A 27360-nucleotide genomic window follows, 5' to 3' on the forward strand; every position below is an offset into this window, starting at 1 on the left:
ATATGTTAGGTGGACTTAAGTCAACTGTTGCGTTCTCCACCATGTTCTTTTATGTCTCAAAACTTCCCCCAGTATTTATTACCTGGCATTACCCTACATGTCTTGTCTACTCAGCCAATACTTATTGCACAAAACAAACGCAAATTCTGTCTTATTCAATTTTGTGGTGGGATCACCGGGAACGTGACATACCGGATCTTTCACGACAACACCTCATGACCAAGGATTTCAATTCAAACAAAAACACACACCGCTTACCGACATACACAACTAACGTAACTCCTTCACAGTTAAACATATCAAACAATAAAGAAAACCAAGAATATCGACATTAATGTTAATTCATTATTTTCAAGGATAATTTTCTTCCAACAATCTTCAGACGAGTATGTAAATCAGATGTTTGATTATCTCGTAGGCGGCTACAATTCCATACAGAAGGTCCACGTTTCTGTTGGTTTAAGTGTTTTAACCCTTTTTTAAGAGTGAAATTTCCACTCAATTACTCTGCTCCGGAACATCACATGGGACGTGAACTTATATGCTATTAGAATTGAAACTCTTTGATCTTTTCTAGTAACTAAGAGAAAATAAGATATTGCGAGCTGATAAAAAAAATGAATATCGGATCAACAAGGAATAAATTTGCATTAACTTGAATCACAAACATTAACGAAATTGTACAGGTTTCCAAAAGTACAATACGACGAGATACAGATCAGTTCCACCAAAAAAACAAGGCGGGTGGCACCAAAACAAAACAAAAATACAGAACCAAAAAAACATCAAAATCCTTATTAAACCTAAAACCTTTACATTCATTGAATTACCACAAAAATGAGTTCACAGACATCGATCCACCATCACAGTTCACAAGCTCGACCCCAAAGGAAGCATCGGCCAGCCATGAACCTGAGGCGAACCCATCGGGGTCAAATGCTGACTAGGCGAAAACAGACTCAACTCCACAAAGCCTCCCATATTTTCCTCCCTTTCAATTGCCCTAAACGAGATGGACCCCCTTTTTGTGGACCCCGTAGTAAAATCATCAGGCGGGCCACAGTTAGCAATTAATGAGCGAGTGTCATGTTCCCTGATATCTTGCAGATTCTTCAAAGCTAAAGAGTCTGCAATCGGGAAGTAAACAAGAACACAAATCCCAACCCCCGAACAACATAAAAGAGAAAGAAAAGCCAAAAATGCAAGAACTTCAAACACCGCGTCCCCTGGCTTGAACAAAACAGATAAACCGAGTAACAAAACCCGTAATGGAAAAAAACTAGAAACCAAAAATATCAATGTGTACACTCTTCTCTGCAACCCCTTATTGATGACCAAAATTAGTATCCGCCTCCCGAGCCAGAACAAATAAACAGTCAACACGGTGGCAAAAAGACCAAGAAAGATGGTACTCAGTAACGGGTAATAGCAGCGCGCCACGTCATTCTCGTACTCAGGCCCAGCCGTCGTTTTAAAAAAGTAACCTTTCTCGTTCAAATGCAAATCCGTTTCGTATCGAGGTCCGACGAAAACAACCGTCATTTGAAGCGCAAACAACGGTAGGAAACCTAGGAGAACGTAAACCGTCGTTTTGATGTTCCACTTCCGGCTCAACGGCCCGGAACTCGTGTTCTGTAACGAGGCACGAAGAAGAAAAAGAAGAGTTAGAAAAAGACACGGTTCGGAGAATCCTAGGTTTGATACGATGTAGTATTTGCAAACCCTTTCCTGCCATTTTGAATTGAGAGTGTGTAGGACCCGGCCTTCGCGTCTCAAGAATTCGAGACGTAGGATTTCACTGAAGCCCCAAAAGATTGAGAAGAAGATGAAAATAATACGGATAACCCACGGGCCACTGAAGTATCCGAGTTGGGTATGGGTTTGGGTACGAATGTGGTCGCGAAAGTAAAAGGAGTATAAGATGCAAAGCAAACCAATGAGACCCAAAAGTGTGACAAGAGAGATTGTGACTACGCCGAGTGCATCAGCAACTACGCTCGTCAGGGGCATTACCCAAAAAATAGATTCCACGCATGCTCTCTGACAGCATGGACTTCAAAATTTCCTGTTACATGTAAGAATTTATAATTCACAACTCTGTGTATGGGTAATAAGGTAAAATCCCAGAGTTGAAGTGACTATGTAACTTATTATGTTTCCCAGTAGCTAGTCAACTAAACCACCTACACCAGAAAAATAAATAAATATGTTATCAGTGACTGAGGACACACAAGTACTACAAGTTTCAGAAAGGGAAAAAAACAGATTTATCTGGTAAAAATTCAGGGTTATTGTGTAGTTTTTGTACTAATGTATGCATAAGGTACAACAAGTCAAGAATTAGCTTTTTATGATGTCGATAATAGTAATACAACAATAAAGACATGCAAAATAAAGTGTAAAGGACATCGCTCACTTGTCAAGAAGGGAGGTATGTGAAGAGATGTGTTGTTCTACTGGTGTTAACAAACGTATCACCTTACTTCCTTTATATGCTTCAGTTATACAACTTACAGCAGATTTGGGATGTTAATCCTATTGGCTAACCTGAATTGCTATTCTATGGATCTTATGGAATGAGATTTCCAGAAATGTCAAGAACAACGAAAATTTGCAGCCTATTAAGGATGCATTTAAGGAACCCCAAGCATCTAACAAAATGTAATATGGTCAAAATACATTGACCACAAGGAGTCTTTAGATTTTATCTTCGTTGTGAAGTTCCTTCCACTCATCCAACAAACATCACTCTCATCACAAAAGGAGACCTATAAATTTCTTCAAGAAATCCAACTTCTGTACCAAATTTCCCCAAAATAATTGCCATTCATAAAACAGAAGGCATGCATGTAAAATCAAGCATACATAACATAATTAAACATGAATACAATCTCTGTGATTATAATTATAAGTCCAAATATATCAGATAGATGTCAAAATGAAAATCAACTGAAATTGAAAAAACAAACCAGCAAAGGACAATACACAAAACTATTTTCTCATGAATTTAGAGAAAAATTAAGAGTACTGTAGAGAGAGATTTTACTTTGCGAACCTAAAGCAAGAAACCGAAGTTCATAACCATGGATTAATACTATATATAACAAGTAGGAAGATGAATTCGAAGGAGAAAAACAGATCAATGACGAAATAACTTACAAGGAAACGAGAAATTCCGGATCTCCTTAAGCTAAAACCAGATTGAAAAGAAGAGGAAAAAAACGAAAAACCTAGGAGGAGAGAGAAAGAGAGGGGAATAGAGGGAACGTAAGGTAAGGGAAGAAGGGGACTCAGGCATAGAGAGAGAGAGAAAGAGAGTGGAACTTTGTTGCTGACAGGCTGTCTCCAGCATTAGACCAACCAACCAAAATCAAATAACCATAATACAAGTCTTATTTTTTGATTTTTGTGATTTAAAAATACTTATATGATAATAATGGCAAGTTCTGATAATTAGGCTTTATTATGTATATATAATTATTTTTTAACTCCTTTTACAAACTATCTATAACTCCATAGTTCAAAATCAATTTATTATAAACCAATCTTCCTTTTTTTTTGGCAAAAATTTGATATATATATATATATATATATATATATATATATATATATATATATATATATATATATATATATATATATATATATATATATTGTGAAAATATCTTTCTAAAATAATAAAAAAAATAGTTTTGCTCTCTTTTTTATGATGTGCCACACTAATATATTTTAGGAATAGTAAAATTGTTATTTTTTTGGCAGAATTTGTCCGTATTGTTATTGGGCTTTAAAATTAGGAATAGTAAATTTGGATGTTTTTTGGCAACTTTACTTTTTATTCTTTAGCTATTTTGACACTTTTGGTCCTTACACTTCATATTTTTACACTTTTTAGAAATCTTTTAATAGGTAATCCACCCGGTCTTCTCTCGTTTACTTGTTGAGCAAGCTGACCCAGTTGTTTCTCTATGTTGATAATAGATGCTTGCTGATTTCTTAGCAGAGCTTGTTGATCTTTCATCAAAGTTGGTTTTCTCTCAACATATTTTGTTGATCTTTGAGTGCAGCATCGGTATCATTATGTCTTTTCTCGGATGCAGCCACGAATCTTGTAAGCATGTCTGCCAAATATGATTACTTTTCATGTACCGGTTCCTCCTTTTGATAGAAGCCTCTATCTTTTTGCTTGTATTTATCCTACCTTGTTTTTTTTATATTCATCATATGGTAGTCATTCTTTCTTGGGTTTTCGCCAGTTATCATCATACCTGTCTCCACTTGAATAGCATACTTGTACCTTCCGCTTCCCATTCTCATCAAGGTCACAATCTTTTGTAAAGTGGGGCCCTCTACATTTTTCGCATCCCACCCTAATAGCATGGATGGATTGGTCCATCTTAGTCATTCGCATGTCCATGCTTTCCAACTTTGTCATCATCGTTGCCATGTCATCGGTCATGGAGTTCACTGCCTCTCGAGTCAAGTCATTCCTTAGGTTGTGGTACTCCCTAAAATGTTTAGAGAATTATTCAATTGGTTCTTTGATCACCGGGGGTGGCTTCTTTGTGAGAGGTCCTTGTAAATCAAGGAGTTGCCTTGTGGTCACATTCACTCCATCATAGAAAATGAAGACTTTTTGTTGACTATTAAGATCATGATGTGGGCAATTTCTGAGTAGACCTTTGTATCTCTCTGACGCCTCGTATAAGGAATCTCCAGCTTGTTGTTCAAAGTTAGCAATGGCTTTCTTCAGTTTGGCTATCTTTAAGGGAGGACAGAATTGATCAATGAATTCTTCCTTCATTTTACAAGGAATGATTCAAAATAAAACTTACCATTATAAAAAAGCATTAATAGAACCAATTTCGTTATTAAATGAAAATCTAAAATCTTGTTTATACAAACCATGAAAAGAAATAATGTTTCTCCTCATTTCTGACGAGTAGCAACAGTTATTCAAATCAAACTCTAACCCGTTACTAAGCAATAAAGAATAAACTCCAATCTTGGTGACAATTGATGCTTTCCTATTCCCCATAATCAAGTTTATCTTCCCGTGCTCCACATCCCTACTTTATTTTAGACCCTGCAAATCATAACAAATGTGAAGACCAAATCTTGTATCAAGGACCCAAGAATTAGCATGTGATGAGTTATTAGAATGAATAGTGTAAATACCCGCGAAAGTGGGTTTTATCTTCCCATCCTTAATGTCTTGCAAGTACTTAGGGCAACTTCGTTTCCAGTGCCCTTTTTCATGACAATGGAAGCACTCTGCTTCGTTTGGATTGGAAGAGGTGAAACATGAGCACCTTTGGACCCACTAGAAGAGGCTCCATCACGAGACTTTCCCTTGTGATTCTTTGCTTTCTTTTTTCTTCCCTTTACCATGTCCATTTGCTAGGACTAGGGCAGCAGCAGTAGCAGTTTTAAGAAGGCCTTGAAGCTTGCTTTGAGTGACTTCCTCCTTGTTCATATGATAAGTCATTCTGAATTGATCATAACAAGAAGGTAAAGAGTGTATGATAATGTCGATAACCAACTCTTCATCAAAATTGACATTCAACTTCAACAAGTTGTCCACATATCTTTGCATCTTCTGTAAGTGGGCCGTAATGGACTCTTCATCATTCATTTTGGTTGTTATCATGGAGGAAATGATTTTATACCTTTCATGTCGAGCACTTTCATGGTACCTTTCCATCAAGTGTTGGTGCATCTCGAAAGGATAGTAGTCCTCATAGGAATTGTGGAGTTCAACTATCATAGTGGCAAGCATGACGCACAACACCTTTGTTGTATCCTTCTCACGAGCCCTATATTCAACAATTTCTTCAGGAGTAGTAGTAGCTTCATCAACCTCCTTTAGCTCTTTATCGAGGATATATTCCTTATCCTCATAACGAGTGACCATCCGTATGTTTCGAATCCAGTCATTGAAATTTGGCCCATTGAAAATCACCCTCCCACATAAGTTCACGAGGGAGAAAAAGTCGGAAGGGTTGGAGCCAACAACGTTTGGGGTAGACATCTAAAAAGAAAGACAAGGTTAGATTAGATAAGAATCCTTAATACAACACTCAAATGAAATATTAAGGCTAGGACCCAACACAATATTTCACAATTCGGAAGAGGGATGTCGTAATCCAATTGCAAAATATTTGAAGGTAAGTAAATGACGATTTACCAAATTCCACCATGAAAAATGAAACTAAGGATTAAGTTTTAAATGAATTGAAATTCCTAGATCTTTGAGATTCATTGAACTTTTCAATGACATGTTTAAATCTCGATTATGCCCTTCAAGTTTGTGACTGGGATACCGAGGATCACAAAAAAAGTGTGAATAACCATGCAAATGTGTTTGGTACTCTTGATGTCATTTATCACTTAATCAATGTGCCGGTTAACCACTCATGCTCTATTGATCTATGACAAACATCAAGCTACCATTTGCCACCCTTTCTAGTCCAAGTTAGTGTGTCGGTTAACCACACATGCTCCACTAACGATTTGGCAAGGTGCAGAGTGCAATTTCATGGAATAGCATCAATTCACATTTTTCCTAAAATAACTAAGATTGAGAATTTATAAAAACATGTAGATTATCATTATCATTATACTTTTTAACAAGTATTAATGTCTTATCCTACTTGTTCGACTAACGACCCTCCATCGGTAAAGGAAGCGGAGGGTGAGAGTGGGCACCCATTCAATCGCTATTTAATAGACAATTTCCTTATACCCCCCTTATAGACCTGCTTCGTGAATGAGACATACTAACGGTAATACTGACTTGTCTTATACATACATACATATATATATATATATATATATATATATATATATATATATATATATATATATATATATATATAAGTATTAATCCTTTAATATTATAATAGTATAAGGGTTGAATTTTAACCTTTTAAAGTTATAGGGTTTAGAATTTAATATTTCATAAATGAGAGTTTTCAAATTCCAAAGCTTGAGGGCAAATTTTGAAACTCTTTAAAAACTCTTTTAATTTTATAATTTAATGTTTAATAAATGAGACCTTTTAAATTTCAAAGCTTGATGGCAAGTTTTGAAACTCTTCAAAACCTTTTGGATTCAAAAACTTGATGACAAGTTTTGTAACTCTTCAAAGCCATTTCGATCAAATTTTAAACAAATAAAATAATCACATATTTTTATCCTTTACCAATTTGATCTAATTCAACTCATATAACAAGACAATTCAAATCAAATAATACAAATAATCAACTTATCATATAATCAAATTATCTTAAAATTTGATAAATCGTCTTCTAATTTGATGAGGATAATCACTACCATATCAAAAAAATTAATTTTATGATACAAAACAATTTGTGACAATGATCCTAATCCAGTTATGACTAAAAAACTCGAAAACCTACAAACATGGGATCCTACTCGTCGAGTTCATGGCATGGACTCGACGAGTTCATCTTATATGATCCAACTCGTCGAGTTCCCATATTGGACTCGACGAGTCCAGCAGTCAGTGGCTAAAAATGATATTTTTTCAGCTTTAAAAATCAAACAGTTGCATCAATATAATAGAAAACACCCTAGGCTCTGATACCACTGATGGATTTTGAGCACTATAACACCCATATGGTCCACATACAACCCTAATGATTTGGATCTAAGTTTTCTCTAGTTATACATGCAATTTTCATTTTCCAAAGCATGAAGCCTAACTAGCATACAACATTGATATTTGAAACATAAAACGAGTTAGATGATTACCTCTTTGTTGTAGCTTGTAGAACTTGGCCTTACAAAAGCTTAACACCTCAAATGTGATGCCTCAAATTAGTCACAAAACACCAAGAACAAATGGAGGATTATGAGAAGTTTAGGAGGCACCAAAATCGTATACTCTTCTTAGAATACTTGTGTGTCGATTTTAGGGCTTAGGGGTTACATATATAGTGTAGAATTCCAAGGGTCACTTGTAAACCCTAATCCATTCATTTAGGCTTTTGATCCGATAATTCATTTGGACTAACACTTCATAGAATCTCACATAAGCTTAGTCCATCATGGATCATTAGCCCAAACTATATGTATAACTGATTTACATAATCAGACCCTGTTAATTTAATCAATCTCTTTTAATCACTAAATTAATTCCAAATTAATTCTTGATCAATACCAATTAAATAATATGATTTCTCAATTAGTATATTATTCTTATAATATATTAATAAATCACAAATAACCTCTTTCTCAAATATCCTTCCTATCAAATTGCTTCGGCGAATGCAACCCAAATGAACCAAGCTACTATCGGATTAAATACATACCAATTATAGTTATGAGCTTAGATACCTATTCCAACAACAACTTGTTGAATCCCTTAAGTCAATTTCTCATTCAGACGTTTTTAAGCTACCTCAAAGCTCCAAATTGTAAATCTAGCCTCCTAGGGCATGGTTTCCATGTAAAGTTGCAAACGTTACGTGCATGCAAGGTCTTAAACGCCAAAACCAAGCTAAGGAAGAAGTTTTAGGTAAGGAGAAGGCCATAACTTGTTAAAGACTAGAAATTTATGACTATAAGGACTAGAGGGGTCCAGATATGAAGTTACAACTTCAGATCATGCCTAAAACCATAAATAACTCCACAACAAACTAGAAATAGCCCTAAACCTCTACATGAAGAGATTTAGCTAAAGAAAAGTCAAGGTAACGACTTGGTACCTTCAAGATGATGCTAAGATGAAGTAGAAATCAGATCCACAAGCTTCTCCTTGCTCCAAGCTACTTAGACTTCAAGCTCTCTTCACAAAATCCACATTCCAAGCTTCTTAACACACAAAAATGGAGAGTAGAGGCGATTAGGGGTTTCTGAGCTCAAGGGGGACGGTGAGGGAGGTTAATGACCATTTGAATAGGGTGTAAAACCTTGGAAATTAGGGTTTTGTTCCTCAGCTCCTACTTGTCGAGTTGGGGTCCTCTAACTCGTCGAGTATACCTCATAAATTACGCGGTCTAATCCGTTTCTACACAACGAGTTGGGGAATCCAACTCGTCGAGTAGCTCTAAGAATGTGAATATAAGCTTTAATTTTTGTACTTGGGAGTCGGAATGTTACAATAACCATATTGTAACCAATTATTTTCTTTAAAAAATATCTGTATATTAAATGGAATAAATAAACCAACATTCAAATTATAACTATTTTCTTTAAAAATATATGGATATTAAATGGAATAAATAAATCAACATTCAAATTACAACCATAACAATACGTAAACCAACATGTAGACTAAAAATATGTAACCATATTGTAATCGTTTTTTTCATAGTAACGACAACTAAATAAACATTAATTTAACAAACTAAACCGCCTATAGACTAAAAATAAGCAAATGTAATACCACATCAATCAATAATAAACATTATCTTATTAAAAAACTCATTTCACTAAACTTATTAACAAAAAGTTACCATATGTACAACAACTTAATGCACACTTTACACATTGTATACTTGTACATTCATACAACCACTAACCAAATAACATCAAAACTTCAAGGCTACTAATAAATACTACTCTATCTATCAAATACAACACAATTACCTAATAAGATACAATATAGTCTGTTTTTTTTTTCTTTCAAAATCTAATAGAATAAATCATAAATAAACAAAACTTACACTTAATAAATGTTGATTAAAACACAAAATGAGTTAAGATCTTACAATATTTTCGGGATTGTAGAAGAAATCGTTCATGATAGCTCTAAGAAAATCGCAGAGAGAGGGAGAATTTCTCCAAGAAAAAGAGTGAAAATGAAGAAAAAATACGTTTTTATAGTTACAAACATGAAATCGCAGATGTGAATCTCAAAATCGCAGATGAACTTTTCCATCTGCGAACATATAAGTGCCTAAAGCATAACTGTGTTTTGCTTTAGGCACTTGTACGTTTACAGATAGACATGACGAAATTGCAGATGAATTTTTCCATCTGCGATTTTAGTGGCTAATTTTACAATTTTTGCTATTTTCTACAAAGTAATTAGTATATTTAGTTAAAATTGTAATTTCCTCTAAAAAAATAATTATTTTATTAGAAAAACCATTAAAAATATAGTTATGTGACTCAATTTCCTTTTTCTTCTTTATAAATTGATTTGTAGATAAAATAACTTACATTTTAAAGTTTCACAACGAAAATCCATTCTCCAAGATTACTACGAGTGTTGAAGGCGTGGGAGAGCATACCTTCTATAATATTCCCTACGATTGTTGCTTTTTGTTGACGTAGAAACAAACCCTCAAAACCTCACTCCAATCATCATCAACACAAGCAAATCCGCCATAGCAGCAATGAGCAACGAATAGTCGGTTTCGCTTTCTCCTTGTACTTTCTCTACCTGTGTTTCATCCCACTCTAATTTTCCATTTTTGTTTACTGTGATTTTGTAGCGATTATCTCTTCAAACTCCTGCTCATTGGAGATTCTTCTGTTGGAAAATCATGCCTTCTTCTCAGATTCGCTGTATGAATTTCAACTGCTTTCTTTACTTAGTTTCGTAATAATTCCCCCTCCCCCGTCCTGCAAACAGTTTCTGGATGTCGGTTTCTGTGTAGTTGACCTCCTTGGTTTTCTGTAAAGTTGAAGGGTTTCTTAATTCAAAGGTTTTAATGTTTCTTGTGTATATATACATATACGCACATAAATATTATGTATGTATGTCTATATATCCACCTTCTGTATTTGCACATTGGTGTTGCTTCGTTAGAGCATCTACTGGTTGATTTCTCACTCCTTCTGTCTAACCATTTAGGGAATAATCAATTAGGAGAGTAATTTGGGAAATCTATCATCATCTCTGAGGTTTTCAAAATTTAACATCTTCGATTTTGGCATATTTGGAAATTGCATTATTTTCTGAGTTATTAATTGAATTTCTTTATAGTATTTACCGATTTGCTCTTCATTTCAGTATATGATTCGTTGATTCTTATGAGTTTGTTCCACAACAAGATGATCTTATATCCTCTCGATTAGAGGACATTTGACTAATATTCAAACAATTTTACAAAATCACGTCCTTGCCATTACCGTATTAGAGTTAGTATCATCTTACAGGGTATGATCATACTGAATGTTCAATAAAATAATTGGAAATGTTGTCCATGTAATTAGGCTAGACATGCTTTATGTCTGAATACATTTTTTCCTTCAAGATCTTATGGTCGTTGTCCTCTTAATTTCAGGATGATTCTTATGTTGATAGTTACATAAGTACCATTGGAGTTGATTTTGTAAGTGTTCTCCCTCTATCTCTTTATCTGTGTGTATGTGTTTACATTATCACACTATGATCAAGACTTCTTTTGATTTTTGGCGTCTGCTAAAATTACAAATTCATGCTTCAGAAAATTAGGACTGTGGAGCTGGATGGGAAGACGATCAAGCTGCAGATTGTGAGTATTGTTTCTTGCACATACTCTTGGACTTTATATATAGTTTATTTCAAAAAATCATTAGGCCAAAGTCACTTTCATTAAATTTATCACTGTTAAATAGATGAATATTACTTTTTTTTTTTTAATAAAATCTTTCTCTTGATACAGTGGGATACTGCTGGCCAGGAGCGGTTTCGTACTATAACCAGTAGTTACTACAGAGGAGCCCATGGGATAATCGTAAGAATTACATTTTATGATTTATTAAAAATTTCTGAAAAAAGCTTCATAATTACTTTCATTTTCATAAACTGGATATCAACTCACTGCAATTCAATTGAAGTTCATAATTTCTTTTTGCAACACTCATCTTGTATTTGTAAATTTAATAAAAGTAGATCACCCCCCTTTAAAACCCCCTTAAAGACGAGATAAATCGTTTGAGCTAAAACAAACAAAAATTACTATTTTTGTAATAATTCCATGGGGAATGTTGGTATTGACGTATTGTTACTTGGTAAAATTTTCTAAAGAAGGAAAATGTTGCAAATCTTGAGGAGTTATGAAGTAAGCTTTAATAATTAAATTGCATTTAATTTTTTTGCCCAATGCATTCATAGTGAAAGCTGTGGGGAGAACGCATGTGATAAACCATTAAAATTTTGTGTCCCAAAATATAAAATTGGATATTATTGAGCTAAAAAAGAAAGTGATGACTTTTGGTTATAGGTAGCATTATAGTTTTGACTTCAAAGTAACCTTTTAAGTAACTAGTTCAATTAAACCATGAATTTAGTCAATTGGAAAGGTAACTGATTCAAAATCATAATTCTAATTCCCATTTGTTTGCATCTTTTAAAACAATTGATACAGATTGTGTATGATGTCACTGATATGGAAAGCTTCAACAACGTGAAGCAGTGGCTAAGTGAAATTGATAGATATGCAAATGAATCAGTCTGCAAGCTTCTTGTAGGAAACAAATGTGATCTAGTTGAGAACAAGGTTGTTGACACACAAACAGCCAAGGTATTATTGCATACTTTTATAAATTTTGGTTCCATTAAGTCATTTCATCTGTATTAAATAAAAAAGGAACACCAATATATAGAGCTTAATGGATTAAGTCATGTCCCTTCAGGCATTTGCAGATGAGCTTGGGATCCCTTTCCTTGAGACCAGTGCAAAAGATTCTGTCAATGTGGAACAAGCTTTCTTGACAATGGCTGCTGAGATTAAGAAAAAGTAAGAGTTATTGGAGGGTATATTAGTCATAATTTGAGGTTTGGTTTTCTAATATCTGTTTGAATTACAGAATGGGTAACCAGACATCAGGTGACAAGAAGTCAGGAAGCACTGTTCAAATCAAAGGGCAGCCAATTGAGCAGAAGAGCAACTGTTGTGGCTGATATTATACTCTGGATTTATGTTGTAGTATGAAATGACTCTTTTCTCCTTGTAAAATGTTGCAGACTTTTAACCAAACCCCATCAACTTCTTTGTGTTATCTTAGCTTTAACTCATGTTAAATCTTTGACAACACTTTTTCCATATCAACTGTCACTTTATTTGGTTGCATTTGTTACAAGACATGACTCACAAGCTTTCTAGGGCCATTCTGTTGATGATGAGGAGGGCATTTACGTCTATTGCATAAATGAGTGTTTGAAAGCTGAGTATCCATTGTTCCACTTTTTTCGAACTGATAAAAAAAAATAACTTTTTTTTTTTTTGTATATTTAAATCAGTATGTTACAATCTGATGCATGCCAAACAAACCATAATATGTTAACAGTCTATTAAAGTATATGATTCTACAGTCTACACAAATTAAAAGGGATATTGTTAATGCCCTTTTCTTGTTATTTCATCGTTTGCTATCGTGAAAGACATAAATAAGATACATCTAAACACGAGGGTTGTCACAAATAGCACAATACATTTTGGAATTTTAATCAAATCCATTTACCTTTCCCACAAATACACACACATAACCAACTTTGTGAGAACATAAGGCATTAAGCAAAAAGGGAACACTTATATATAGCTTATCGAATTACATTTTGTCAGTCCAAGTAAAAAAAGAAACACCTAAAATGCAATGAAGATAGAGCACATGAATTCATTTGTAAGAAAATCAAAATCAACTACAATCCGTAATGTACCTCGTGCTTAACCACACAAAAAACAAAAGAAAAAAATAAACTCACAATTCAACAAGATAAAATCCAAACAAGTTTCCAACCCAATAAAACAGTCATGAGGATGAACAACAAGCCTTCTTGGTATTACCATCCTGTGCTCCAACAACAAGCGTCTCACCCTGTTTAATGCTAGAAGGTCCAGACTCTCCACCAGATATAGATTTCTTGCTAATAATCCTATAAATCTCACCAAGAATCGTTTGAAATGACTTCTCAACATTTACAGCTTCTAAAGCAGAGGTCTCAATGAACGAAAGCCCTTCTCTCTCTGCAAAACTTTGAGCATCTTCTACTGCAACAGCCCTAAGATGTTTCAGATCAGTCTTGTTTCCTATAAGCATGATCACAATATTCGCATCTGCATGATCCCTCAGCTCCTTCAACCACCTGCTTACGTTTTCAAAAGTTGTTGGTTTTGTTACATCATACACTAGAAGTGCTCCTAGGGCACCTCTGTAGTACGCACTTGTTATTGCTCTGTATCGTTCTTGCCCTGCTGTGTCCCAAATCTGAGCCTTTATCGTTCTTCCTTCAACCTGAACACAACAAGATAAAATTCATGATATATTCTGTTCATTGTTGATTGATAGACATGATTAAACTTGCAGATTATGTAAAACCTATGATATGAATTATGATCACTAACAGATGAGATGTAATTTTCAAGAGCGTATCACTTGGATCACTATCAAGGTTATATGCCTTTGATCTATGCAACAACAGTTTTCAAATAGGGAAATCAATTACTGTTAGCAGTTTATAGTGAAACTTTGGGAATGGAATTACTTCATCCAATTCTGAACACGGATCATGAAGCTGAGTAGAAATTGATTCGTAGATTCAGTTGTTTTACGGGAACAGAGATCGATTGAAAGCATTACAAAACCATCAACATAAGTTTCATATAATCTGGATCTGTAACACTTAATATCTATGGGATCAAATTGCACATAGATACAAGTTAATAAGAATGCTACGTGTCTTAGAATCATAGAAGTATAACTTAATGAAGCAAAACAAGAAAAAGAGCAAGTAAAGTTTGGGATTGAGATTCAATTACGTAAATAAAGGAATGATATAGTTTTAGAAATAGAGAGAGTACTTGTAGGGTACGAGTTGCGAATTCGACGCCGATTGTGGATTTAGACTCCAAACAGAACTCATTTCTGGTGAATCGAGAGAGAAGATTGGATTTTCCAACACCTGAATCGCCTATCAACACTACTTTGAACAAGTAATCGTACTCCTCGTCTGGTCTCCTTGCCATCTCCTTAATCTTCTCTACACACCGATCCCCGCTTCTCCCTCTCTCTCACACACTTTCTCTTTCGCTTTCTCACTCTGTCGCACACCCACGATGTGGAATCGGTTGTCACGATATACAATACGAGAAATTTGAACCCAGAATCAAATCAAATCGAACTGTTAATTTACAAAGACGGTCCCCTGACTATTGATTCTGATATATGATAAATGATTGATTTTGATGGTGTTATGCCCAAATTACCCTTCAGCATGTGCAATTAACCATTTTACAAGACATCCCATGATTAAAAAGGTTTATTCACTAAAATGGTGATATACATATAACCATATATAACAATAATAAATTAAGTTGTATCATACAAGGACCATTTAATTCTAAAAAAAAGGTCTATCAATTCATAAAGTTACTTTTTCCGAACATGATGTTTTGTGAATTTAATTGTTTTTTGCAATCCTGATTTTTTTCTTCTTCATGAAGTGATGCCGGTTCGCAAAAGAATAAATAATGTTGTTTTTGTGGAATTTAAAAACTGCGAAGCCGATTAGCTACAGGCATTTGTTTGAATATAACAAAAATAGAGTAATACCTCTCTATAAATGTTGGAACTCTGACATTTTCTTAATTTAGCAAGATATTATTATATCAATAAATTAAAAAATTTATTAATTTAAAGAGTTGGAGAAGATATTGGTGAGCTTGAAACAAGAGTCCATAGCAATTTGCTTTTGACACTATAAAATTTGTTCGCTTAATTTAATCGGCTCAAATGATTTAAAAGATGCAAATTTTGGAGAAGACATTCGTGAACTTGAGAACTTGATTACGGGAATGCATTATGTCACAAAATGGATGTGAATGAGTTGTTGGATTATCCAAGTGAAAATAATGAATGCTACAAGGTTTAAAGTATTGAAGAAATTACCGCGTATACCGTTCAAAATTTGGTTGATGATGAAGTTAATGATGATTCAGTATCTTTAGAACCGATCACTCGGAAAGAAACATTACAAGCCGCAACAATTCTTCATAACTTTTTGTTGCGATACGAGAATAAAGCGTCTCACTCTTAAGTGTAATTGAGAGATTTAAAGATGAATTTAATATAGATTTGAAGTTCACAAAAAAAAAAAAAAAACAAGTGACTACAGATTAATTTTTACTAGATAATTCTAGAATTTTAGAATATTTTAGTAATTATTAATTTATAATTTCGTTGGGATCAATATATTTACATTGAGATTTCAAAAAATTATTATTTTTTATTTTATCGATTGGAATCTAATTTTGTATTGATCTCAAATTGGAACCGAACAAATTATTAATTTTATCAATGTTATTAATTTATAAGTATTAAATTATAAATGTTTTCCTTTAAGTCAATGCACATTTGGGTAATGCGTATAATTTTGTGTTGGAGGATGTGAAATGGATCCTTTTTAGCCCTTTCTTTTTTTACTTTAATATAGAAATGAAAATTTTGTAAAAACATTTGCAAGATATTTAAACATGCAAGTCAAACACTTCAATGCCAAACACCTTAACAATTTTAGCTAAAGATACAATTGTTTATATTATTGGTAAGAAATGATTTTGATCGAAAATACTATTTTCATATATTTTTAAAAAAAATATTAGCAAGATCAACTTTGAACGAAATTTGCACGAATAGTTTATTAAAAAAATAAAATAATATTGTTTAAAGAGCAGGGGCCATTTAAAAAGTAATGTTATGAATTTGCGAAAAGTTTTAGCGAAAGATGTAAGCGTGTTTGACAAAATTAGTTGATAACTTGTAGCGAAACGCCACATGAAGTAGCATTTGAATTTGAAGCGTTTTGTTTAAACTAAACGCTAGAAGCTTGTAGTGCCAAACACGACTTTCTGGTCAAAACGGAGCGTTTTGTCAAACACTAGAAGCTAAAGGCTCTTAAACACTCATTGTTGAACATGCCCGTAATCATTTTATGGTACTATCTAAAAAGTAGGTTATATAGGAATACAAGGGACCTAAATATGTTTATTTTGCGAGATAACTCATGATTAGGACTTAGACTGTCCGGTACACGGACCATGAACCCGGTTGTGGTCTATGTGGCTACAGATAACGACTGTGTACACCACCCCGGCCGATCGTGGTTTGTCGTTGTCGTGTCGATTCGTTGTGCGGACGATAAGTAGCAACGTCCAATGAGGGCCTTTCCTTGTTCTTGACCGTTTGACTAGCTGTTCGAATGGTTGAATTTTGAAAATTTTTAAATAACAATTTTACCTATAAATATCTAATCATACAACCTCATTTTTCACACAATTCTTTTCTTTCACTATTACTTAATTACACACAATCTTTTTACAACAAAAAATCATGGATTCTAACCAAAATACTACCTCAAACTTTATAAACCGCAAACCCGATAACACTTTTGCGTTAGATACACCCCCTGCCAATTCCCGATCATAGAATCACTTCAATTTGGTTTTATGAATTTGTTACAAATTGGTTCCCCTATCCAACAAACACCACTTTTCCAACAATAATTTCAATTTTTTCTGGCCATTCAATAACAAGTTCAACAATTTCAAACAATTCCAACAACTCCATTCTTAATCGTCACGACCACCACCTTCATAATCACAACCACCTCATTCGCCGTATTTTGTTTTCGAAACACAACCTTTACCACCACTACCTTAACTAAAAAAGAAAAAAGGAAAGAAGCTGGCCCACTCTACTACCCAAGAAAGAGTACCATGGACAAAAGAGGAAGAAGAAAAGCTAGCAGAGGCGTGAGTTTCGGCTTCATAAGAACCAATTGAAGGAGATAATCAAACCTTCAATTATTTTGGGGAGAAAGTTTGAAGCGTGTTTTATGCTTTAACGAGAAGTGAAAGTTGAAATCCTGATCAAATTAGCTCCAAGTGGCGCGATATTCGACTAAAATGCACCGAATTTAGAGGAATTTACAACATCCGCCAAAATATACGCAAAAGCAGGTCAAACGATTTCGATATGTTCAAGGTGGCCTTGGATCAATTTGTAAAAAATAACGTCAACCCGCAAAACTTTTCCGTATGTGAAACCGTGCCTAAAATTGAAAAACTGTAACATCCATAAAAATTCATAAAATTTAAACTTTTTAAAACAACTCTTTTTCTAAAGAAGTGTTTACAAAAACCATTGTTCCAAAACATTATTAAAAATCAGAATCGTTTTCAACATAGTTTTCAAAACAATCACATTATCAGAGTCTCTCGGAAATCATAAGTCCAAAAACGCAAGGATGTGTACGATTATGCCTTCACCTTGACACGATCAACTGAAGTACTTAAAACCATAAATCAAAACTGTAATCACGAAACTTAGTGAGTTCCCCCAAAAATACCAACACATAAACAAAACAACATACTATGGGCCCAATCAACCATCCGGTTGTAATACCCTAGGCCCCTCAACCATTAGCTTGGAATGGTAACATACTACGGGTTCAATCAACCATCAGGTTGGAATACCCCAGACCCTTCAACCACTAGGTTGGAATGCCAACGTACTATGGGTCCAATCAACCATCGGGTTGGAATACCCCAGGCCCCTCAACCATCGGGTTGGAATGCCAACATACTATGGGTCCAATCATCCTCAGGATGGAATACACTAGGTCCTCAACCATCAGGTTGGAATGCTTCGGCTTGTTGGGTTACGCACAAAGCAGTGAAGCCTCAGCCACCAACTAAAAATGTGCACATTTAACAGATAATCATATAACAGACTACAACCAGTCAACAAATCTACATATCACTAAACATATCAATATCCTATATACCAAGACACCGATTTAACAGATCCTAACAGCAACAATATCCTATCTACCAGGATACCGATCTAATAGATCAATACAACATAAGAACATCCTATCTACCAGGATATCGATCTAACGTATCATAATAGCACAAAAGCATGCATAACAGGATATCAATCCAATGGGCCAACATTGGTTCCTTCGGCCCGTAAGTATAGTGATGAAAACTCACCTCGCAATGCCAAATCATATTGAAACCTTTGACCGCTGGCTCACGAAAATCCCGAACTATCACAACAAAACAAACATCCAATTAACAATTGGATTACCATCCTTGACTAATGATCCATACTTAGGGTAAATATCCATTTTACCTTTTCCCTAATTGGGCAAAGACCTAAGCCCAATTATTGATCCAAAAGGCCCAAATTACCTCAAGGCCCATAATTGGCCCAATTTTCCAAATTGGGCCCAAACACCTTATTAGGTCTTATCCTAAGGTCTAATTCTCTAATAATCCCAAAACACACCTACTTAGATAGTCCATTAGAGGCCAAAGAATTTAACCCCAAAATATGGCCCAAAACACGGAGCCTAAATGCGAAAACCCAACAGATGCCATTCATTGGGTGTACCCCGAAGGTACGCAAGGTGTACGCGAGCCTCGCATTGATCGCATACGGGGAAACTGACCAAGTACGTTGGGCGTACTTCTTCCTATGTGTGGCGTACTCTCGCAGAGCCCAAAACCTTGTTAGGAGCTTAATAGATTAAGCACTTAAACCCAAACTTCAGATCCATGGTTCAAAAGTACTCCCAAATCATAAAGTCTCAAACTTTAAGACTTTAGATGTCCAAAAAGTCCTTAATACATGGTCTTAATCCATTAATACCTCCCACAACGAACATGGATCCAAACTATTTAAAGGGACCTCAGTTTTATGTCTTAGAACCCATCATAGGGTCTGAAAGGACAACCCAAAACATGCAAAATGAAGCATGCATAACAATGAGACTTTTAGGACAAAAGAACACCATAAAGCTACCAAGATGAGATCCAAACACACCAAGCATAAAGGTGGCAACTTTTTACCTTATGGAGCTTCTTAATGAAGTGATGATCCAAGATCTACTAGCTTGCTTAAATCTATAATCACCTTGATGCAACTCCATCTTCTTCAAACCTATAAGGAACACACTCTTAGCTCAAAACACAAACTCATGGAGTTAGGGTCTGCCAAAAACGAATCAAGGACTTGGAGGCTAGAGAGATGGGAGTAAATGGTCCATAAAGATGCTTAAATGCTCCACAACCCTAAAAATTAGGTTTTTCACCCGGACACACGTACGCCCAACGTACTACTCATGCTCCCAAAATTACCATTTTGCCACTAGGGCTTCCCATGGCCACTTCTTTCCAATCCAAGGACCAAAAATGACATAATTAAAACCCAAGGGATGAATTTGAAATTACTTAAAAGCTGGGGTATTACACCTCTCCCCCACTTAAATTCGATTCGTCCTCGAAATCATTCCTTACCATCCCTGATAAGTCCGACATCCTGAGGGGCACACCCACAACCATGAACATAAAACGACCTTCCAAAGGCGACTAAACCCAAAATAAATCTTTTCAATCTGAAGAAGACGAATCCATAATCCCATGCAACAACCCAACCCTATTTTATTTGAAACCTCAAGACTTGAAATGGGTCTGACTCCCTGATAGACCACCTTTATTGAACTAATGCTAAACCCATGTCACTTATCCATCAAACTATCTATTCAGCTCCCGATGATAACAAATCCACGAACACAATGAGATACATGATACAGATTCTCTTAATTGTTGGAACGATATGTGGCTGCTATTATTTTGAAAACCCCACGACCTACCCAACCTTCATACCAATAGAACCATCCTAGAGCACAAACACATGAACTAAGTCCTGACCTTCCAGACGATACCTTTGACATACCGATTCCTTAACTCACATCTCCTTGACTTACAGTCCTTTCACTGATACACTCGCAATTCTCAATGCGAGTTCCCACCAAAAGTCAATCCCAAAATGGCCATCCATAAAATTTCTCATAAGTTCTTCCTTAAGGCTGATGAGCGTCCATCCATGAATCTACCCCTAGTCCCTGACTGGAGACACCACAAAACATGCAGAAAAGATCCTCAAAACAAGTCGATAGCGAACCTCTCCCAATCCAAATCCATATGATGTACCGAAACCTTAAATAACTTTTGACGCTCTTCCATGCCATTACCAACATCCGACCTGACCATAAAAGATGATCAGTACAATAATTTCCGCATTTCATCAACCCCTAACAACAACTTGCGAACAAACAAAAATACGATGCATACAGTCCACATATACTTTCTGATACCCCCAACTGTGACATCCCCACTTTCTCGGCCAAAAAAGACTGATTTAGTTTATGCTTTTTAAAATAAAATCAGAGTAATCTCTCCGATAAAAATATGTGGAATTTGTCCCAAAACAAAATATGATAATAACTTATCAAAGCATTTCTTAAAGAAATGTATTTTTCATTTCATTACAAAACTCAGGATGTCTACATTGATACAAATCAAAATCATAAACAGTATATTATAGACCTTATAACATATATTTACATCTAATGACCTATAATCTAAAAATCCCTCTTTATCATCCAACTATGATCTGGGTCCACTACCTGTAATATAAAAATCTGAGTGGATCAGCCTTGGGTGCCTGGTGAGCATATAGAGTTTTCAACCCACACTAAATAAATTTATTAATTTCATCAACTAACAATAAATTTATTAATTTCATCAACCAACAATATCCATGATTACCCGTTCCCGTAATCCTCACTTTACATCCCTAAACACCTACCACAAGGGACCTAGTCTAAGGATTATCATCAGGATGGACTTTATTGTTGAGGGGATTCCTCAGCCATATATGTCCGTAAGGCAACCACGAAGGGGATGAAGTACACCGGCGAACACATCATTCACAAAATCCTATAGGTTGAGAGCCTCCTAGTGTCACACCCTGAACCAGAAGACGGAAACGTCCGAGAGCTCGTGTGACTAACAATTGAGTAATCATCACAATGAATATACATGAAACATAACACATTCATCACCAACATTAAATAATACAACCAACATTGTTTACATCAAGTACATTGTTAAAAATACATAAGTTTTAACTGTTAAAAATACGATAAGTGATGTTACATAAAACAAAACCATACACACTTGCAAATCTTCCAGCTTAACGATTACCTGAGAATACAAGTTATTTTGAAAACGGTCAACATATATAATGTTTGCGAGTTCATAAGTATTGTTGAATAAAAGTCTTTGTATCTTTCGTAAAAACCCAGAAAATCCGATATTTTCTGTAAATTGTCTCAAAATGATGTGAAAATCAAGTATGATTGCATGTGTGAATTTCATAGTTATAACATATATGCGTGTAGTTCAAGTTGATTGTATCGCGAATAAGTGATAAATGTATATTTGAATATTTTTCCCAGAAAATACGATATTTTATGTCTTAATGTCTAGGTTCTTGCCTCGTTGATCAAGTGTTTTTGTATGGACACAATTAAAGAGTTAATCTTCTATGTGTTTAAGTGGTGTTGAATCCCTACATGAGTCGTTATAACCATGCATGATAATGACTAAGTCGCCCATCTTGGAATTTTTCCAACCGTCGGTATTGTTCAAGATTTTGTCGCCCTAGACTGGCCTACTCTAGCTATAGCGAATAACTAAGGCGTGGGGGGTCACCTCGTATAGATCTATACACAAACTATCGTTTTCCCTCCAAGAAACTCTGGTTATAACTACATGCTACGATTGTACACTCAAAGGTGCCAACCGACAAGTCTCACTAGATTCTCAACCTTTTCCGTTCGATGTGTTTTTCCTCATGTTTAATGTTTTATGCGTAGGTTATAGATTTTCCATTCCAAAGGTATGTATACGAATTCATAAACTATGTAGAGGTATATTTACGATCGACAAAGTATGTGAATTTTCATTCCAAGCCCAATGTAAATGGGCTACAAATGTCCATTAACATAATAAAAGGGTAATTTAGGCCCAATAGACATGTAAATGGGCCATAAAGGCCCAATAAACATATAACCCATAAGTTAGGCCCAAATTAACATGTAAGTGTGTTGTAAGGCCCACTAAACATGTTATGGAAAACATTGGGCTCAATATACACTTAAATGGGCCCTTTGGGTCCATTGGCCAAATAGTGTGAATATTAGGCCCAATAAATAGTTATCGACGTGTTTCATTCATTTGTTTTTGTTCTGTTGTTTGTTTTAGCTCGATGTTTACTAGATTGATGATAAAAAGTCTTCCTTTTTGTAAAAATGATATTTTTGGTCAATAATCCTCAAAATTTTAATTTAGATCCAAAGTTTTGTAAAATTGACACTTTAGTCCATAATTTATAAAAATTTGCAATTTTGTCCCAAATGTCTAAAAATTTATAGTTTTAACCCAAAAAGTTATATTTTCACATTTAGAACCCTATTTTGCAGAAAAATACATTTTCAGCCCCTTGTTTGTAAAAGTTTGCACTTTCAGCCCAATTTTGGAAAACTTTACATTTTTGGTTCAATTTGAAAATAAATGTTATTTTCACCTCTAAATTTGGTTTATTTACATTTATGACTCAAAATTTGTCCAATTAACTTTTTTAACCCTAAAACTTCATTTTTTTACGCAAATTGGGCCCAAAACTGTGAGGCTCAAAAGTTTTGGCCCATTAAGCTAAAATTTTCCATTTTTGGCCCTTTTTAAAGTATGTTTAACATAAAAATACCTATTTGTACATGTAGGACCTGTTTGGCCCTTATGGAAACATACATGACACTTTTTGCCCTTATCTTTTGTTTTCTTGACAATTTTTGACCTTTTATAAGGTTTTTGTTGAAATCTTTTGTATCTTAAACATGTGATTACTATTGACTTGACAATGTGATGTATAAAATGTCATAGTTCATAGATCTTTTCTAAATAATACTTAAAATTTCAAGACTTGCCAAGATCTAACACATTTGTGCCAAATAACTAAGAATTCACACAAAATATGCATATAACACATAACTCTACACATTTTTCTTGTATTTTCCCCCAAAAATCATATGAAAACAAAAAACAAGGGGATATGAACTCACCTTTTGCTTGATGTTTCAGTTTTTTAAGAAAAAGTGGAAAGAGATGAAGCGATTTTCGGCCCTAGCAACTCCCTTGAGTAGATTTCGAACTTAAGAAGATTTCTAGGAGTATGATCACCAAAAACTTTGCTTAAAAGAGTGATCTATCATGAAAATGGAGTTATAAATCTTGGATGTGTAAAGACTTACCAAGAAATGATGATTATCTTGTGAAAATCCTCTTGAAACCCAAGCAAAGTCTTGAGAATTTTGGAGGAAGAAGATAAATGATTCTTGAGAGTAATGGGGAGAATTTGGTGTAATGTGTGTGTGTGTTTGGACTCTCGGCCGAGAGTAGAAAAAGAGAAGGGAGAGAGAGAGAGAGAAAGAGAGAGAAAGAGAGAGAGAGAGAGAGAGAGAGAGAGAGAGAGATAGAGAGAGAGAGAAGTGAGGTGACTAGCTTGGTTGCATGGTGGTCTTTGCATGGATACATGATGAACAAAATGGAGGTGGTACCTCCAAAGTCACCCCCCCTAAATCTCTTCTTTTCCTCTTTTTTTTAATACATGGGCCGAGATTTTGGGCCAAAAAGAAAGGGTGGAGTAGGTTGGGCCCACTAACTTTAGTTAGGATCTTGGATACTAAACATAAAATTTTTTGGCCCATTGGGCCCTTGGAAGCATTCACGACCCAAATAGAATAAAATAATGGGCTTATGGCTCACTAAGGTTAATTTGATTAGTTATGGCCCAATAAGGCCCATTAGGGTTAGAATGAATCATTCTAGACCCAAATGGTTCGAAATGTTTTAGATTTATGAATCGGGTCCAATTAGGATCCAATTTGGGCTTCTAAGTCCAATAAAGTCGAATTGGGTGCTTATTGGTCCATTAGGCCCAATAAGGAAATCCTAGTCCAATATGGATTGAAGCCGAGATTCTTAGGGTTTTCAAACTCCTTGATGAACATAATTGATGAATCTATATGAGCATTGAGTGAGATTTACTAAAAGTACATGTTTTACAATAGATGAACGGTTACACAGGAACAAAATTTTCTAGCTAAACTGTTACTTATGACATCATCCCCCTATTAGAGGGAATTTCGTCCCGAAATTGTTTTGAAACTATGATTGTGAAGGAAAGAATAAGTGAGAGTACTTTTGCTTCATCTGGTCTTCACGTTCCCACGTGAATTCTGGTCCACGTTTTGCGCTCCATCGAACCTTCACAATCGGGATGCGACTTTGCTTTGTACGCTTCACCTCCTTGCCCATAATCTCAATTGGTTCTTTGATGAATAAGAGGTTTTCATTTATCTCAATCTCTTCGAAAGGGACGACAAGGGTTTCATCTGATAGACACTTTTTCATATTCGAGACGTGGAACACTGGGAGTACGTTGCTGAGCTCGGTTGGTAGCTGCAGCTTGTACGCCATTGGACCAATCCGGGCAAGAATCTCGAACAATACAATGTACCGCGGGTTCAATTTTCATCTTTTCCCAAATCGAATCATTCCCTTCCATAGGGATACCTTTAATAGCACGCGATTCCCAACTTCAAATTCTAGAGGCTTTCACCGCTTGTCAGCATAGCTCTTTTTTGTCGGTCTCGCGATGCTTGAAGTCGAGCTTTGATTTGGACTATCTTCTCAGTTGTTTCACGAATGATTTCGGGTCCTGTAAGAGTACTGGCTAGAGATTTTCGTTTTGCTAGTTGTGTGTCACCTACCTCGGCCCAACATAGGGGCGATCTACATTTATGACCATAGTGAGCCTTGAAGCGAGCAACCTTGATGGTCGTATGCTAACTGTTGTTGTAAGAGAATTCGATCAGAGGAAAGCGGGCATCCCATGATTTACCGAAGTCAATCACATAGGCTCGGAGCATATCCTCGAGTGTCTGGATTGTATGCACACTCTGACCATCCGTCTGTGGGTGGTAGGCGGTGCTCATATCTAGCTGTGTTCCCATTGCCTTCTAAAGAGATTGCCAGAATCTTGAAGTAAATATGCTATCTCGATCCGAGATAATAGATACTGGCACTCTATGGAGTCTCACAACCTCCTTGAGGTAGATTCGGGTCAGCTTTTCCATCTTGTAGGATTCTTTATTGGCAGGAAATGAACGGATTTTGTTAGTCTATCTACAATTACCCATATTGCATCCAATCCGCCAGTTTTCTTGGGTAATTTTGTCACGAAGTCCATGGTAATCCTCTCTTATTTCCACTCGGGTATCACTGGTTGTTGCAGTAGTCTTGAGGGCTTTTGATATTCCACTTTCACCTTAGCGCATGTAAGACACTTGCCCATGAAAGTGGCTATTTCTGCCTTCATATTAGGCCACCAATATTGTTGCTTGATATCCAAGTACATTTTATCCGATCCCGGATGAAAAGAATATCGCGTCTTATGGGCTTCATGCATGATTACTTCTCTGAATTCCCTAATTTTGGGAACCCAGATTCTATTCATGAAGTAGTGACTTCCGTCATCTTTACCTTCGAGCTCCTTCTCTATTCCTCGTAATGATTCACTAGCAATATTTTCTAGCTTCATGGCGTCCAGTTGGGCTTCCTTGACCTGTGAGGCTAGGGGAGATTGGATGGTGATTGATAGGGTCTTCACACGACGACTTGAATACTCCTTTCGGCTCAGGGCATCGGCTACCACATTATTCTTACCTGGATGGTATTTGATCTCACACTCATAATCATTTAACAGTTCGACCCATATTCACTGCCTCATGTTTAGTTCCTTTTGATCCCTCACCGGCGCCTGAACTGTCGACTGGTATGTTGCGTAAAATCTCCATTCTGAAAAACACATCATAACAAATGTCAGAATACTAATCAATTCTCGAGGGATCACATTCACTACAAGTTCCTTGGATTCATCTCAGCCTTCCTTGACTTGAGTACGAATCCTTTGTTTTTAGTAGTACGGGCCCATACTACCTTCCACATCTATATATACTTTCCTCAAGAACTGCCTTGACTTCACCAAGTCCCTTCTACTACTAATACATCATGCACTACTCTCATCCTAAGCTTGCCCTAGGTTTATCACCATCCCACTCTTAGCTATCAGCTGCATAAGAAGTCTCTGCTTTCTTCCCTTAAATAGCTCGAGAATACTATTACATACTACTCAAACTAGATAATTCTTCGAATGAGAGATCCTACCCTACAACGGTTGGACTCAAACAAGAGCTGTGAAATAGAGCTAGACCTAACCTTCTGAAATTATTTAGTCCTCACAATATGTAACTTAACATATTCGTTTACTAGGTAGTAAAAGACAACTAGAACTCCTAAAAGCACAAAGCAAGCAACATTCGAGCATTGAGTACACATAATCAAGCATATTCTAATCATTCCATCAAACTGACTAACCTGTACTAGCATGCAGTTCATAAAGCTGATACACATATAACAGGCACATAAGGCA

General features: G+C 35.6%; 3 protein-coding genes and 1 non-coding gene across 4 annotated transcripts; 2 read left to right on the forward strand and 2 right to left on the reverse strand.

Moving 5' to 3' along the window:
* Positions 1 to 624: 624 nt before the first annotated feature.
* Positions 625 to 3358, reverse strand: LOC145047587 (uncharacterized). The gene is made up of 2 exons (XM_078995891.1): positions 3160 to 3358; positions 625 to 2183 (listed from the first exon to the last, which is right to left on the reverse strand). The coding sequence occupies exon 2, from the start codon at positions 2008 to 2010 to the stop codon at positions 871 to 873; it is 1140 nt and encodes a 379-aa protein (XP_078852017.1). The 5' UTR covers positions 2011 to 2183; positions 3160 to 3358; the 3' UTR covers positions 625 to 870.
* A 1291-nt stretch (positions 3359 to 4649) lies between these two features.
* Positions 4650 to 4756, forward strand: LOC144999074 (small nucleolar RNA R71). The gene has a single exon (XR_013660599.1). It is a non-coding gene; the product is annotated as a small nucleolar RNA R71 (small nucleolar RNA).
* A 5473-nt stretch (positions 4757 to 10229) lies between these two features.
* On the forward strand, positions 10230 to 13004 carry LOC145047588 (ras-related protein RABD1). Its single transcript, XM_078995892.1, has 8 exons — positions 10230 to 10381; positions 10467 to 10539; positions 11262 to 11309; positions 11424 to 11471; positions 11622 to 11693; positions 12327 to 12482; positions 12595 to 12698; positions 12769 to 13004. The coding sequence occupies exons 1-8, from the start codon at positions 10368 to 10370 to the stop codon at positions 12860 to 12862; spliced, it is 609 nt and encodes a 202-aa protein (XP_078852018.1). The 5' UTR covers positions 10230 to 10367; the 3' UTR covers positions 12863 to 13004.
* A 467-nt stretch (positions 13005 to 13471) lies between these two features.
* LOC145047589 (ras-related protein RABA2a) lies at positions 13472 to 15073 on the reverse strand. The gene is made up of 2 exons (XM_078995893.1): positions 14760 to 15073; positions 13472 to 14193 (listed from the first exon to the last, which is right to left on the reverse strand). The coding sequence occupies exons 1-2, from the start codon at positions 14922 to 14924 to the stop codon at positions 13711 to 13713; spliced, it is 648 nt and encodes a 215-aa protein (XP_078852019.1). The 5' UTR covers positions 14925 to 15073; the 3' UTR covers positions 13472 to 13710.
* Positions 15074 to 27360: the final 12287 nt, after the last annotated feature.

This window comes from Lactuca saligna, chromosome 5 (assembly GCF_052625555.1).
Source record: "Lactuca saligna cultivar CGN05327 chromosome 5, ASM5262555v1, whole genome shotgun sequence".
NCBI classification, from domain to species: domain Eukaryota; kingdom Viridiplantae; phylum Streptophyta; class Magnoliopsida; order Asterales; family Asteraceae; genus Lactuca; species Lactuca saligna.

Excerpts from the sequence above, each read along its gene's own strand:
- LOC145047587 (XM_078995891.1), bottom strand. The coding sequence starts at position 2,010 with ATGCCCCTGACGAGCGTAGTTGCTGATGCACTCGGCGTAGTCACAATC.
- LOC145047588 (XM_078995892.1), top strand. Across the intron at positions 11,310-11,423 it reads GTACCATTGGAGTTGATTTT|AAAATTAGGACTGTGGAGCT; the intron begins GTAAGTGTTCTC and ends TTCATGCTTCAG. Across the intron at positions 12,483-12,594 it reads TTGACACACAAACAGCCAAG|GCATTTGCAGATGAGCTTGG; the intron begins GTATTATTGCAT and ends ATGTCCCTTCAG.
- LOC145047589 (XM_078995893.1), bottom strand. The coding sequence starts at position 14,924 with ATGGCAAGGAGACCAGACGAGGAGTACGATTACTTGTTCAAAGTAGTG. Across the intron at positions 14,194-14,759 it reads TCGCAACTCGTACCCTACAA|GTTGAAGGAAGAACGATAAA; the intron begins GTACTCTCTCTA and ends TGTTGTGTTCAG.